Here is a 17392-nt window from a genome sequence, read left to right on the forward strand (position 1 = left end):
ATATCCAATGTTAATTTTTATAGATAAAGTACTTCGTGTGTGGACGCTTTCAAAGTTTTCGACATCTCTTCAAAGTATACCAAAAGTAGGCATTCCGAAAAATATTTTATTTTTCTATTTCTTCTCCACTCCATGAATTTTTCGTATACCAATTCATACTTTTCTCATGAAATTTTCGGCAATAAATCTAACATTACTTTTGCAGCTTTTTTCAATATGTCTGGCGGAGTATAATCCAAATAGTCACTACTTTCAGAATCCATATTATTTATTATATGTATTATAAATAGAAATTCAAGTGAAATTGAATTCGAGCCGAAATAATCTAATTCAAAATGATAGAAACGACTTCTCAAAAGCCCCATTCCATTGGTCTACCAAGCGAGGTGTGGGCAAAGTGCCGTGAGAAATAATATTTCCCACAGTATGCGCAATACATAGTTTTGCAATTGAGTAAACTATGCAAAATACGCTATTTTTCATAGCAGTTGTAGTAGAAGACACTTTCCACATGAGTTAGGAACAATATTTTTCCTACTAGCGTAAATGAAACACTTAAAACGAAGAGTTTTCGTCTTGATACCGACTGACGTCATAAGAAATTATATTTTTGTGCGCTCAGCCCCATAGAGAAACGTTTGAATTTTATGATTGGCACATAGAGACAAGCCAAAATTTCAATATTGATGCGACTCTTTAATATTTGCGTGGGTAAAAAAACCCTTGCTTTCAACTTTCCGCATGCATATGCGTGCGGAAAGTGAGAAGCAGTCACACCAACTGCCAAGATACAATACAAAAGTCACTAGGATGGATAATCCGAATTATTCCTTTCACAAAACTCGACTGAAATAGAGAAAATACGGTGAAATACTCGTTGCAGAAGGTAATTCCAGCACTCATGCGTTCGAAAACTCGCTTCTTCGTCGCTCGTTTTCGAATTTCGCATTCGTGTTGGAATAGGAGCCCATTCTTTAATTTGTTTTGGAATATTCCATACTGCTACAATTTTCAAAAGTTTTGTATACACCTATATTTGTTTTGGAATTTTTCGGGAAATAAATTCTGTATTGTAACATTAGCTGCTTGTCTTAGTTCTGGAGGTGTACATCTTCATCTTCACTATCTGAATTAATCTTTTTCAGCAAAACTCTCACAATAAGGTATCAACTTGATTTGAAAAGGTCAAAATTATTAAAGTGACATTACTTCCCACAATAACAATAATGGACTGAAGCTGTGTGAAGAAGTAAAGTAGCAGTTTGCTTTACTGAAAGCTGATAGTTCAGTCATCAATATCTTTAATTGCGAACTATGTTCATCTTGAAAATTCTGATTTTGACAATTTCTCCCGTAACCCATGGGTGAGACGAAGCATTTTTTGTGGAAGAGATGACTCAAGGGGCTCAACATAACATTGTTACTTTTTGGTAATCATTTTCTTCCCACAAGGCATAAAGTAGTTTTTAAAGGATGTGCATGTTCCATGAATCCACCTGCGGCACACCACGCATTAATTTTCGTCAAAAGTTTCGTCTGTGGAATCGTTTATGGAAAACGCATCATTTTCTTCAGTGGAGGAACTTGCCAATCGTCTTTTTGCTGGAGTTTATTCTAGCAAGGTTGTTTGTTATCAACTGCTTCGGTATATTTTTGTCTGTTTTCTGTGATGTTTTTCTGACATTTTATTCTTCTTACGGTTTTCTACTTCTTCCCATTTCAATCTTTTTTCTATTTTATCTGCAATCAATGATGAATCAGTCAAGCTGTACATGATCTTTACACTTTACTAAAGTAAATAAACTTTTTGATGAATATATATCTGATTGATGTTGAGCTTTTCCTGGTTTTAAGAAAAAAATAGTTTTTTCAGTTGGCGTTCGAGCAGTGAGTAATACAAGTAAATCAACATCTTCACCAACAACAATAGTTGTATTTGTCAAATTGAATTGCTCTATTGCTGTTTCAATAATCAATACATCAGCATCATTATTAGCTTGTTTTACCAATATATTTTCAGCCGTAAACTTTTCTTTCATTCATTGAAATGAACCGAGACTTGTTGTGGGTATTTGTAAGAAATTTCTGTTGACTGGTTGGGACTGTCATAAGTTCATCAAATAAAATATCAGAAGATGAAGATGTTGCTAAAGTTCGACGACGTTGTTCTGCAGCTTTGGTATTTCTCGTGCAATCATCATAGCCATCAAATACGACAGTAACTCTGGAACCAAAATGTCTACGTACATATTGAACATATTTATCTAAGATAACGTTGAATGTTTCTTCGCTATCCCTCACAACGCGGTGTAGTAAGTATCCTCCGTCAATGATGTATGTGGCATTAGTGTTGTTAATATCAATATTTACTTTTTCAAAACAATCGTAAATGGTAGATTTCTGTGTTTTACGCATCCCGATGTCATCAAATAACGATAAAGGGTAGGGAGCTAATTCATATTCAAAATATTTTTCAATTTCATCTTGAAATGCTGCAGTAATACTCATGCGTTGGAACAATAATACAGGGTCAATAGGAACTTTTATGGAACTAGTCATAGCTAAGAGAGAAACAACTTTATCAGCGCGTTTTAATTTAATATTATTGAATGTCAGTCCTGTCATTTTTGCCATAGAAGCAAGTCCAACTTCACGAGCTTTATAACAATTAATTTTATCGTCACCAACGACACCACTCCCAATAGAAACAATTTTGTTAACCTCTGGAAAAGGATCATGCGTTGAGAACCACTCTAAAAGTCTTCGTATGTCTCTAGCATCTTTTTTTACTCGTGAATCACTTGCATCAACATGCTGCTCGGTCGTATCCATCCTAACATTAGCGATATCTTCTAATTTGTCACATACTGTATTCATAGCATGCATACTATAAACCCATTTACTGATGACGCTCTCTTTTGTACTTCTCCCTCGAGCAATACCTCCATCTGTCTTCATAGCTTTCATCATAGACTGCTCGATTACCATGTCCGTTGAAGTTCCACAACTTAATTTGTCTGAACGTCTAACTGTAAAAAATCCTCCTGAAAACTTTTCGTAAACTTCAGGATCAATCAAATTCTGTAATTGTTCCATATCCTGCAAGTAAAGGTGTGCAGATTTAGCATAAGGAAAATGTCCAGACGCGTGAAAATAAGGAAGCATTTCTTTGACGCAGTTTAAATGAGCTTTCCAATCCCCCATACGCTCAGCTCTTAGGAATTCTTTAGCAATGGAAACCATACAAAAATATTGAATCCAAAGTTTTGCAGTTGGTCCTCGTTCCTCATATTCTTTTAGTTTTTGATTAAATTTATCAAGTGAAGGTCCAGATACTTCATCGTCATTTTCAATATCATTGTATGAAAGAGTATTACCTAATATATGCTCGATGTTTACGATTAGATCTGCATTCATTGTGTCATTCATTTCAACTTCTTTTAATATTATAATTGCCAAAATGAGCTGAAGTAGTGTATGAGCTCGAACAGCTCTTGCGTAAGCATGACCATTCAGCATTTTTTCTAATGATTTTGACGCATAGATTTCTGCTAATACTTCTTTCATGCCGCTTCCTTGCAGATATGACCAATTGCTCCCATAAAAGACATCAGTAAATGAAATCCTCCAAGTCTGATGATGATTTTTGATAATTCAGAGCCCTGAGGTGCGGCTGATATAATTTCGCGAGCTTTAGCATACAGGGGCTGGTCGAAAGTCACGATGCATATAGTATGGCCATACCGTTTTGCATTCCCTAATGCACAAAGTAAAGTCGTATAGATAGTCTATAGTTACTGGCTGGTTGGTGAATAAATGGTAAAAATGAAATTTGAGATTTAGAATAATTCGTATGATTATTAGTTAAACGTTCAATAAAACCATTCCAACCGGGTAAAGACTCATTTTTCCATTTTCCATAAAACCATACTACATCAACTTTTTTGAGAAACGATACTGTTTCAGTTCCATAAACAAAATCTTCAACATTTATTTTACTGTAGCCTACTACAACGTCATTTGTATGTCTGTATCGTTACATGAGCTTTTGCCTTGAAATCATTTGCTAAAAGAGTTTCTTCTATTCGTGGCATAGGTTCTTCTAGTAAAACTGAATGTTTTGTAGTAACAATTTGAATAATACCCATTATGTGGAGCGTGTTATTGCCGTCTAGCGTATTTACATTAATATCAGCATTATCTGCAACGTATTGAATAAGAGTGCCACTTTCTGGTGGTAGGACATTAGGAGGACGATGGAAAACGGCTGCTGCCTCGTACATTATTGTATCATTATAATAATAATAATAAATAATCGGGTAGCGGTAGGTGAATCTCTAGCGATTCACCTATCAGGAGAGTTGAATCGACTCCTGCCCACCGCAGATTCCAGGAGCTCCCTGACCCGGGAAGCTGAAACCTGTCGAAGGGTCCCTGTCCAGGGTAACGGACGAAGCCGTGTGGAAAGCAGCTCAAGAATTCTCCCACCGTAGCTCTGCGGATCGTAGAAGGCGATCAAAGGCCGACTCCCCCACGACACGGAGGAACCCATGAATGATGGTGAATTTAAGGAATAGGAATATAGAGCCGCAGCCTGAGGTTCGTCAGGGCGTGTCTGGAGCCGGCGCTGGACATGACATACCTTATTAGCACTGGACATTTAGAGTAATTGGCCGTATGAGGCCCGTTACAATTCGCACACTGAATTTGATCTCGATCAATAAATTTCGCGCTACACTCCGAGGTTAAGTGGGTTTTCCCGCACTTAACGCACCTTGGCTTAATATTACAATTTGCCGATCCGTGTCCGAATTTTTGGCAATGGTGACACTGCGTGACACTTTGTTTTTTGGTGAAGTCCTGCCACTGTACACGAACGTTATCAATTACTTGGATTGACTTCAGATCCTGGGGGTTAGTTTTTTTGGGGGAATATACTAAAAATAAATGGAGGTTTGGTCCTTTCCCTCTCAATTTACTTACTCTGATTTCTTCGGGTTTGATTCTGCCTCCTTTTGATATTTCCTCTGCCAGCATCGACTCCGTCATAAATGGGGCGGCTTTTATAACCAGTTTTTTTTCATCCCTTTTTGGCGGTGTAAGAAAAGTATTCTATGTCTTCAATCTTCAAGGTATTGATAAGCGATTTGTAGTCGTTCACGTCAGTTGTATGTATTATTGTGTCATTGGTATTATACTTCACCGAATATTTGTTTTTAATAATTGATTTTATTTTTGAATGGAACTGCTTATAGCATTCGATTTTTTGTATAATAGTTATAGGGGGGCATCTTACAGGTTTGTTCCTTTTAATTATAGGATTATTAATCGTCACGGGCGTAGAATTCGTTTCCATCGCAAACTCTGACTCTAAAATCCCGAAGGTATTCTTCGTTTTTGGTGGACTAATTTCTTGTGGTCTTGGGGCACGTACCGTTTTTTTCGGAGATGTGAATTCTAGATCGCTATACACAAACGCCGTAGAAGCCATCTCGTCTTCGTGTGGAATAGTTCTTTGATTTTTACTAGATCGCAATAGGCGATTAATGAAATCACTTGAGACACATCCGCCTCGGTTAGTTTTTAATCATTTCACTGAACACTGTTTAACACGTTCGCGACGTCGTGACCCACCGGTGGGTCACACTGGTTATTACATCTATTTGTGTAGTTCATTGAAACAAGAGATACAGAGAGTTGGTTTTTCATCACAATCAACACAATATGTAAGCACTTTTTTTGCTTTTACTCTCGCCTCTTTGGAACCCATCTCTTGTTGGATACGTTTGTAGCAAGCACTGCACCTTCTTCTGTTTTTTCTTGCACTCCCTTCATACTTCCCAATCTTATGTTGCGACTTCGACCGCTTTCTCTTTCTTGAGTGCTCCAAATTCTCATTCATGGGTCCATCGCCTCCACCTTGTATATCTGCACTAGTAGTTGCATCTCCTTGGTTCAGCAACCCATGAATAACGTTTTCTCTGAACCTAAGCATGTCCATTTTTTTCCACCTTTGTTGTAATTGTTGTGTAAAACCCAAGCATTCACAATACATGTTCCGAGCATAATCTCAAATATAACTTTCTTATACCATTTTAGGCTTTTTCTCAGACAAGTGTAGTAAGAGGACATCTGGTCCGAAACATCAACACCTTTTTTTGCTTTGTTATAAGCAATAATTGCATGTGGTTTGACTATATCATCTCCATTTCGGTTTTTCCTACCCGTTGGTACTAGGCAAGCTGCATGAGCCGGAACAGAACTAATCATCAAAACAGGTCGTTTATCTACCCACTTCAATACACGAATTCCATCTTGATTCTGTTGGCCATAAACTTCTCCCCTCTTCAGTTTTTTCGTGCACACTGTTTTCGGATTTCCCTTTCGATTACTGCGTAGAGTTCCACACACATATGTGTGAGATTGCAGAAGATCGCGACACAGTTGCACACTGGTGTAAAAGTTATCAATATATAATATGCGTCCCTCATGTTTGAGGTCTTTCAGTAAGTCCATACAGATGTTATATGTGTGTCCCTTCCCATTTTGTGCTGTGACACCAGTTGAAATGTTTTTTCCGGCGTAGATTCGCAAGTCATAGGTGTACCCTTCTGTTGTACACACTTTATATATTTTCACACCATATTTATGTGATTTCGCAGGAAGGTACTGCCGGAATACTAACCTGCCTCTCCAAGGCACCATACTTTCATCTATCACGACCTCTTCGTTTGGTGTAAGTGTCTCTTGGAATTGGCGACAAATTAGCTCAACGACAGTTTTTATTTTAGAGAGCCTGTCGGCATTGGCTTCGGGATCAGTGTTATCTGTAAAATGTAAACACCTCAACATCATATCAAATCGGTTCCGTGTCATGGTTTTCTTGATCAGATCGTTTCCATATATTTCGTCGTTTGACCAATATAAGCGCATTTTTGGAAGTTCATTGATGCCCATAATCAGTAGAACAGCCAAGAATCTTTGCATCTCTTCTCTGTTTGTGTCTACCCATTTGTGCAATAATGATCGAGGTCGAAGTGGTTTGGACTTCAGTTGCGATGCATATCTGTTAGTTTCCGAAACAATAAGATCAATAATTTCATTTGTTATAAACTGTTGATATATATCAAATGGTTTATTCAAATCCAAGCTATCTTTTTTCGAACCACTTTGCCTAGTGAATTGGAAAGTGACTGGCAGTTCCGTACAAGGTCCCCACCTGTCCAAATCGTCTGTTTCCGCAACGTTGCCATTATCATTTTTGTCGTCATCACTTGATACTTCACTTTCTGACAACACGTTGGGAGTTTCAACCTCGTCATCTGAAGGTCTGTATGAATCTTCAGAACTCTCAAATGGTTCAGATTCTGAAGACGATATAATATATGCCCTGCTTCTTTGATTTGAACCTGCTGCTTGTGGAAGTAAGGGAGAATTTCGGGTGCAGGGTGATTCCTGCGATGATGGGTCTGGATCAGCAGACGATGTTGCCTGTTGAGAATCTTCCTCGTTCAAAGATTTCACTGCTAATGAAACTATTTTTCGAGCTCTTGAACTCATTTTTCAATGATCTGAAACAAAAAAAGTCCAACATATGTTAGCGTGCTCAAATGACCGCTGGTTCACACAGAGCTAATATAAGCCCTGTGTGACCCACCGGTGGGACACGACGACTATGAGAGACAATTATAACTTGGGAACGTCGTGACCCACCGGTGGGACACGACGGAAAATGGTCAAGAATTTGAACGTCCACACGGGTATCTTTGTGAATCACTCGCGATCACACGCGAACGTGTTAATTTGGCTGTTTAACCAAAACACTTCGCTAAAATTCAGAATGAATAGCATCAAACACACTGAATAAAACTTTCGCTCAAGATATCTACTACTCGGTCTCTCTCCACACTGTCAGTCGTACTCACGATTCTATAGGTAACTTTTCATTTCAGTATCTTTTTTTTTCATAAACATTAGGCAAAGTTACAAAGTACAAAATAAATGTGTGAAAACAATATCAATAATAATTAAGAAAAAAATACACCCTATCTTTGAGCACCCAAGAAGAATTTCCCAGTGGCAGGAAAAACACGATCCGCTTCTTTACCATGCTTCTTGACAGTTAAAGACTCTATTTCTCTCCATGACAGAGTACCCATCTCTAGTGTTCCGCCTACCTTACGAAGCTTTTATAGGACATTACTCAGTTCTTCAGATAGAGCTACCACAAGCTGAGGTATAGTCTTGGCCGAGGATGCTCTCCCACTGGATTCACTCACCTGTAGGAAGAAATCTTCTGAAAAATGCTGTATTCTATGGCCACTGAAGACTGGTGCACTGCAAATCTGTGTATAAGTAGAGCTGTAAAACTTTGTTTGGTTTGCTGCACACAATTTTGAGTAGAAGTTCAATTTCACAGGATTGAACACACTCACACTCTTCCCTGTCATCGTCATCTTTTGGAAGCAATCGCCAAATTCTTCTCTTACGTTCCAGTTGGTAAGGCAAGTTATTGCTTCAAGTATTGATAGATCTTCTTTATATGTTCCAAATATGGTATGAAATAGGATTTGAGTGGCTTGAATATCAGTCACATTTCCTTCCATCTCCCATGGCATGTCAGATATAATTTTGTAAAAATGGAAGCCTCCTATTCCAGATACGTTAAAATTCTCCAGAAGGGTGTCCCCATTGTCATATATCGTTTTGGAAGCACCCTCCAATTTCCCTTCATTTACTGACATTTTGTATACCTTGGCCAAAGTATTCAACGGGAAGAACATTCTGTGAGCTTGTCTTGCTGTAACAACACATGCCAGATGTGCTACTATTTTAACCAATGAACTCATTTCGCTAGCTCTTTTTCCTTTTGTTGCTTCAAGTATCTCGTCAATGTAGGGAATATGAGATAGTGCCCTTTTTGTCGCCTGTGTCCATTTGAGCCTATACTTCTCATCAGATCGGATATGGCATAAGAGAACAGTCATGGGCCCGAGATTTTGTGCCATTGATCTCCTCTTCTCTGGCGGGAATGTTCTGCCTTCTAGCAATATATGGTGCCTACCTATCAAACCATATTTGGAGACAGGTGCTTGTTTGACGGTTCCCTCAGCTTTCCCTACTGGCTTGTTGCTATGACCCAACCGCAGTTCATTCATCCTAAGAGAGTTGGCAACAAAAAAAAACAAAATATGGCGCTGCAGTACCATACCAATTGTCTGGATCTTTGGCCCCGTATCGTTTGAATTCAAGACCACAAATCTCCGCAGCTAATCTCACTGCTGCAATAGCTTTTAGAGTATCTATTGTGTATTGCTTGGCTTTACAAGTTAGAGTGAACATCTCCATCTCTTTCGCTTTGCGGCCTGTGTTCCCAGTGAAGTCGTTTGCTTCTTGTTTCAAAATGGTGAAACAATTGAAAGCCACATTGGTGATCTGGTTCCCGAATGAAATGTTGTAAAAGTTGGGATCGGGATTGTTTTTTATAAGCAGCACAACCTGTCCAAATGATTCTATAATAAATTTGAGACATTTAACCTTCTCTTCAGTATCTGGAGTTGCTCTTGACTTTTTTTGATACGACTATTTCAGTACCGTCATCAGGATCTACCATCATAGATGCTAGTCTTTTCAACGACTGTGTGGTGGTGATCTCCATAGTTGCTGAAGTGGATTCCATTGTATATTGTATTGAGAGACGTCTGCAACTTGTTGGTTTAAAAATTTAAAATGTTATATCTTAAGATTTCGCTCTTACTGACTTTGAGTGACGCTCAAGACTAACAGTATTTCATTTATTACAGCAGGTATAAGACCCTAGCCACGCACACAATACAACAAGAGAGAGATGTCTCGAAGTTACACTGGCTTAAAGATTAAGGGACTGGGTTTCATTTTACCTGATATTCTTGTAGTTAAAACTTATGTATATGTATTTTATATTGTAAGTATAAGTTACAATGACCGATAGAACAATATTTAAACATTTAATATATAATATATAGGTTAGAATGAATGAATGGAATGTTCGCTTGACATACCAGTCATAGATATATCATAGAACCTTATGGTTATGTGCCATAACAGTATAAATTATAACTAACCTTTAATATAATATTCATTAAGACACAGCTACATGTGTTGCATTTTCAAGAAAGTGTTGGCCTCAGTCTAGCAGTCAATATTCTAAGATTACCCAACACATTTTTGGCTTTATGAGTAGTTGTAATAGCTTGCAAGTTTCTTCATCAGAGGTTGTTTTTCTTAATGGCATTGTTAACTCCCTTAAATATATCTTCATAGTAGTCGTGCCGTGAATATTATCGTACCAAGAAGTTTTTTATAGAATTCGAAGCTTTTATTTTATTTCTCTTTACACTCTTCGAATAGAAATCAACACTGGGGCCGTATCCGAAAAATCTGTTGACTAAGAGAAAACTACCAATATACCCCACTTCGTGCAAACGGGATCACTTTATAGGTAGTTATCGCCACTTACCATATTTTCTTATCGGAACTTATTTTTTTACATATTTTACTTAAATAGTCCTTCAAAAAATTACAAAAAGGCATGAAGAGAATATCAAAAAATTTCTTTTTATTAATTTTTCTCATTTTTCACTTATTCTTTCATCAATACTGGTGATCATCTGTTATAAAAAATTATCAAAATATGATCAAAGATTCAAGTTAAATTGAATTCCCAAAGTTGAACATGAATGTATCATGAAAAGATATTAAAAAAAACAAAAATTCATCAATCATCTAAGGATCCATTGTATAGATGCCTCCTCAATATTAAAATTTTGGAATTGATCTTCAGGCAAAAGTTGATGAATTTTTGATGATTTTTATTATAACAGGTAAAATCCAATATTAATGAAAGGATAATATCTTACAAAATTGGCATTGAATCATTAATATGGTGTAATATGAGTCATAGGGAAAATTCGCCTTAGCAATATTTTCGAGAAAAGGAAGATATTTAACCACAATTACAATCATCTTCTTGTATGTAATTCCTGTAATCATTGATTGAATGTACGGATATATTTATATTAAGTGGTAAGAAATGTGAAATTTGTTTCAATTGTTATCATAGAATTTCATGAATTTGACTATATAAATTCCGAAAAATCATTCCCGGGATATATAATTCCAATTTTTTTTTAAGAATACCTGGTTGGCCAGTCGATCAACATAACCTATAGGTACTCGAAGAATAATAATAAATTCAATTAGACCTCTGAAAATTTTCTTTTGTTTCTTTACGAAAGAAAAGAAAATTAGGGATTATGAAGTGGTATTTTGGGGGTTTATCGATTTGAAAGCATTGAATTGGTTTTTTTTATGACATTTGAAAATAGACCAATTTCTTCATTAGAATTTTCCGAATTATTTGAAAGTTTGTAGACGTGTCCAAAACTGAATAAACTATAAAAATAGAGGAATAGTTGTGTGTGCTGCTGTTGAAACCATTGTAACTTGTTCTAATTGAATAATTACAGACTGAATATGGTTAGTTTATTAGATATAAAAATAAACTCTCTTCTTCTCAAATTAATACGAATGAATGAACTGTTCGGAATATTCTGAAAAGGAATTGTTTATGCTGTTATGAAGCACACAGCTCAGTATATTTTTCACGAGGACCCTATTAGACGGATGGGATTTGGTGAAACAATGTTGAAATAAAAAATGAAAATAATTTTTTTTTTCGAATGGAGATATTCTCTGATTCTGGTATTGTGAACAGAAAACCCAATCCATCCGTTATTAGATATTGGTCCCGGAGAAATCAGCATCGAAGTACTCAATATCCGTAAAAACTAATTAAATACTTGGTTTTTAGTTTCCAAATGGGAAGGGATTTAAGGAGAGCGTAATATAGTTCCATCTTTATTTTTTAAACGAATTCAAATATTTGGAACCGTTACGAAACCGAATTATTCCTACAGTTCAGTAACATTTCATTAATTTTGAAGACAATGGGTTCAACAGGACAGTTGTCTAAGTTACAATACACGTATAATATCTACTCATAGAACGATATTAAACAGGAGTTATTTTAGTTCTTACTGTTATTATTTAAATAACAATTGTTTCGCTGCGCAATGGCTTCTTAGGATTTTGTACATTTTAAATAACTCAAATAACAGTAACGACCAAATCAATCAAATATTTCATTTCGTGACCCCCCAGATACCAAATACATTTCTAAATAATGTTTCGCTTTGGAAATACCAAAAGAAAAATTGGCTCCTTGACTCTCTTGATTGAACAAATTTTTGAAAAAATGTTAAAATTTTCTGTTTGGCAATATTATGCCAGCTTTTTTTTAGGGCAACAATGAGGTCTTTTTGAACAAATTTTTATTTTTTTTTAGTTACGTTTTTCAAACGTTTATATTATATTCCGCGAATGATTTTTTTGAATCGGTACTTTGCTGTGTAATTTTTGAATGAACCAACCTAACTTTTTTTTCAAGTATATCTATGGTCGTACTACTGATCAACAGGAATGGGCATGACATGAAGATTTTTTTGTGATAGTAATATTTTCAAGAACCTGTGATTTGATCATAATCCTCTAATATTGTAGAAGGTATTTATTTGTTGGCGTAGCACCTGAATTTATCAAAGATATTTTTCATTTTCAAATGAAATGTATAATAAAATCCCTGAAATGGAATATATGCCATACAAGTGTATGAAATATCAACTAGATTATTCCGAAGAAATTTTATATATATTTCATTAAATATAAACTCTTCTTGCTTTTTTGGAAGCACAAACGTTTATTAGTTCTTGCATATCTAAATTTTTGGAAATATCGCATTCATAAGAGATGATTCATAAATTTGTGGATCGTTACAGCGCTATTGTCGACCTTAGATAATATTTAACGTTTTTTAATTTGAGACTCTTCTCAACCGACTCAGTAATTGATAAAAAAATATTCTAAATTCTATAAATAAAATTAAGAAAACTTGAAAGTAAATCGTTTCTTATTATATGGGCTACAATATCATAATATAACATTTCAACAGAAAATGAGTTTCTGAATAGTGTAATCTGGTTACCTAATTGAAGACCATCGAAATCACGTATTGTTAACTCATGTATTGAAGAAGAAAACATTTCATTTGAAGATTAATGGGTATCCTGAAGATATCTTCATTGATAGTATGAAATCAACCAATATGAAGTGAAAATATAGCTCTGTTTTCTTCAATTTAGACAACTGCTCTCTTTGACATTAACTTATATAGAAAAATTCACTTTATATGTCAATTCACTCTATTCTTCGATATTAATTAGATTTGAAATGCCTGATTTTTTCTTAACCCTTAACCGCCGTCGTGGCACTTAGGGACATAATCAGCGCTGTGTTATATATATTTTTTTACCACTTCTCATTTGTTGATACCACATTTCATGGGATGGGTCAACAAATTGATGTTTTATTTCATTGTTCAAGGCGAGAAAAAGCACTTCCAAATCAAGAGTAAGTTTTGAGGTGAAAAAGAAATTGGAAATCATTTTTCGGCAACGTTTTACTGGAGTGTGTTATAACATGAAAAAGTATGACAAAATACAGAAGATTAACAATTTTTTTCTTATCAGAGTGATCAGGGGGCTCGGGGGGCTCTTAATGGGCGATCCACGGGAGGTCCGCCCCTTCTCCTATTTGGCCTCCTTATGTGGTCCGCCGGGTACCTCTTGCCCTAGAGCTCTCGAAATTGATGAGCGTAATTCGTGAGACAATTTGTTCCATGTAAGGCTGGGTCAGCTGCTTTGCCAAAATTTTCATGAACTATAGTCGTGCAAGGTGAAGTGATTTTTCTATGGGATTGATGCAATTATGAAGGCATTCACAAAACTCATGTCCAATATTCGGAGGAATTTAACCATTGGCCAGCACCTTGAACGACGACTTGTTGAATAGTTACTACATTTTTGATCCACCGAATCCACGCCTCCTTCAGTATTATTATAATACATCACAATTTCAGGCTTCCTTGTATCATTATCAACTTCACTTGTGTGATGCATCGTTGAAATTAGAACCACTGCCTTGTTTTTTGTTTGGAAACATAAGATACCATAGTAACATCTTTAGTGAATCCAAAAAGATAGGATGGTACTGCTCCTTTGGGTGATGGCAGAAATTCCTTAGGAATTTTCTCCTCATTTTTCTTCAGAGTTCCAACGAAAGTGAGAGCTGCTTTTCCTTGAGGATATTGGCTTACTCTAGGGATGTGTACCAGTTGTCAGTGGTTTTGTTCCGATGTGTTCCAAATATGGGTTTACATAGTCGTAAAATAGATTATGAAGGAATACTGTATTTCATCTCATTTTTACAAAGGGACAAGCCGTCACTACCTTTACCACAGTACAAGTAGGTATTATAAACGTAACAGGTGCAGGCATCTGTCAAACATTGCATCTTCAAACCATATTTGGCAGGTTTAGAAGACATATACATTTATACTTACAACGTCCATGAAATGCCACCTTCATTTCTGCAATAGTTGCAACTCGCCACGTTTATTTATGTTGAATAAACATTATCCCCGACTTTTGCCTATACGCGAATGATTTCTCCTCGCCGTCGGCTTCTCACTCCCCGCTTAGAGGAACATTCACTCAATCCCAGATATTTAAAATATCAGAAGGGTAGAGTTCGGTCCTGTCCGGTTCTTGTGGTTCCTCTAGGTCTCGTCGAACTTCTGGTCTTCTTATACGTGATCCTTGGACCTGTCCTTCGCTTCTTAGGAATTTTCTCACCGTCCTTGCAGTACCTAAAAGAACAGCTCTTTGCATTATATTACACTAGCTGACCCGGCGAACTTCGTACCGCCCTATAATCAAGAAATATCTGTGCAAACCACTATTAGAATTGTGTGGTGTACATAAAGAAATTTCCTTGATTATTTCAAAAATAATGAAAAGATTGATAAGAAGTTTTAGTAGTTTATTCGCTGAGTGTATATTACTACTTGAACTGAAAATGATTCTATGTGTACATACGTTGTGCAGGCACATGCGCTCTTTATGGTGATATTCATTACCATATATAGTATGGTTGAAAATATATTATTATGTATGTATAGGCTGGTCTATACATAGCTGGCAACTACAGGAATTATAATAGTTCTAATCAACAAATAGTCTAATGTCAACAGATAATAACTATTTCACATTTTCATTCATGAATAAAACAATGAAAAAATTCAAAACAAACTGTAGACCAATTCAACCACAATATCCAATATCCAATTTTTAAATTCCTTACATAATTTAAACAAAGAAGAAATCTGCTACTCGATGTCAGCTTGATACAGAAAATCAGAATGTTCGAAGATCTTTGCCTCTCAATTATTTGTTCCATAAAATTGAAAACATCATGGCTTTGAGGGGCTTGCAATTTTGTGATGGTGGCATTTCTGAAACAAACACAAAAAACTACAGCAAGAAGGACTGACAAAAAGAAATGATATATGAAATGTTCAAAATTGCTAGGCCTCGATTTTGGCTATTTCAAATTATTTTATACATCTTTGTACATGTTTGCATCTTTTTTTTTGAGGCTCGATACCAGTTGAAGGGTTGAAGCTTCTAACATATATTGGAGCATTACAGCATTTAATTTAATCATAATCATAATAATGTTTATTGACTAAATCCTACATGTGAATATTCATTACTCGTCTTCGATGCACCAAATATTTGTGAGAACTTCTTTCCTTTCGAATATTTAGTCTTAGCTAATTTTGGGACATATGGCTCTTTCCGAGTACAAGGTCCATTTGTTATAGTGTATGAATCCTCTTGATTGATGCAGAACACTGCAGCAGAAATATGTTTGCAGTGTCCACAAATGCCAGCAATGCAAGAGCAAGTTGCGTGACTCACGTTTCCCTATTTGTCAAGTATATTAATAAAAAAATACTGATCATTATGTACTTACGATGATTTATTGTGGGTATTGTTTTGTTATCTGAATTTGTGTTTACGATTTCTTCCTATTCTCTTTTGGTAACTGAATCTAATTTCGATGATAATATATAAACTAAAAGAGGATCCCAGATTTCAATCGGTTGATTAATAGCTTTTAATGATCGAATATTTTTATTAAAATTGTCTAAAAGTTTTTTCAAATGAAAGTGTGATTCGTGTTTAACAGGAAGTAACACAAATATTAATTTTACATGTGTATGAATGATTAATCTTTTGTTTTCATACCTTTCTCTCAATAGTGACCATGCTTCAGAATATTTATCTGAGGTGACATCTATTGATCGTATTAACTCCGAAGCTTCAGCTTTCAAATAAAATTTCAGATAATAGAATTTTTGAACATCAGAAAGTTCAAAGTTCGAATGAATTAATGAATTGAAGGTATCGTAAAAAATTAACCATTGCGTTAAAAACCCTGAAAATCTGGTAAGGTTAAATGAGGTAGCTCTACTGAACTTATTGGATTGTTCGAATAAACAGAACCGTTTTCTGAAGGACATGTTTCAAGAGAAAGTTGAGAGATAAATTCAAGTGTCTGTGCTTCGAAGTCAAAAAAAACTTTTCTCAAAATATTCTCGCTCGTCATCTTATATCTTTCCGGTTTCTAACTCAATACTGCCTTGTATTTGATCGGAAGTGTCGTAAAGTGTTTTCAGTTTTTTAATCTACTGTTGATTTTGCGAATGTCCATTTTACAACTTTCATCCGAAATACTTCTTAGGAATTGGCTGAATCGCTTCAATTGACCTTCAATTTGTGCTATTTCAAGTTTTAATTCAACCATTTTGATTACATTCAAATATATACCCTATACTTTGTTAGATTCAAATACTCAAAAATAGGAAATTAATGTGGATATCAATTTATAATGAAGGATAGTGGATGACTTACTTTTTTCTTGTTTGATTCTTGATGTTATATCCAATCACTTGTTTGATTGATTTATTCACACTAATTCATCCGGATTTGGCTTACGAATGACCAAAAATGTATTTGATCACTTGTTTGATTCAGCTGACGAAGGACCAAAAAATGATGTATTTGATCACTTCTTTTTTTTATTTTCACTGATTCGTATAAAATCGGCTTCCGAAGAACCATGAACGGTTGTCTGCTTGTTTGATTTGTGGATGATAATGATGGATAGATAGAATTTATTCATTTCAAACTATCACAAATACAAGAAATAATGTCAAAAAAAATAAATATAAAACCTAAACAACCATGTGTTTGTTAACCCAACAATACTGAAAATTCATTTACATTATATGGTTCACATTTAATCACAAAGTGATACAACTTCTTTAAAAAAATCTTTTCAACATCATTTTATGAAATTTTACAGGCAAGGAATTAATCAACCTGATACA

The 17392-nt window shown here is 35.5% G+C and overlaps 1 protein-coding gene across 1 annotated transcript; it reads right to left on the bottom strand.

Annotated features, from left to right (window-relative positions):
- Positions 1-5659: 5659 nt before the first annotated feature.
- LOC123672753 (piggyBac transposable element-derived protein 4-like) lies at positions 5660-7560 on the bottom strand. Its single transcript, XM_045607030.1, has 2 exons — positions 6092-7560; positions 5660-6011 (listed from the first exon to the last, which is right to left on the bottom strand). Exons 1-2 carry the CDS (start codon positions 7558-7560, stop codon positions 5660-5662), a joined length of 1821 nt encoding a protein of 606 aa, XP_045462986.1.
- Between the last annotated feature and the right edge of the window lie 9832 nt (positions 7561-17392).

Source organism: Harmonia axyridis, chromosome 1 (genome assembly GCF_914767665.1).
Source record: "Harmonia axyridis chromosome 1, icHarAxyr1.1, whole genome shotgun sequence".
Classification (NCBI taxonomy): Eukaryota; Metazoa; Arthropoda; class Insecta; order Coleoptera; family Coccinellidae; genus Harmonia; species Harmonia axyridis.

Coding starts and splice junctions, on each gene's coding strand:
- LOC123672753 (XM_045607030.1), bottom strand. CDS start 7,560: ATGAGTTCAAGAGCTCGAAAAATAGTTTCATTAGCAGTGAAATCTTTG. Junction 6,012..6,091: donor CTGAGAAAAAGCCTAAAATG/GTATAAGAAAGT, acceptor ATTACAACAAAG/GTGGAAAAAAATGGACATGC.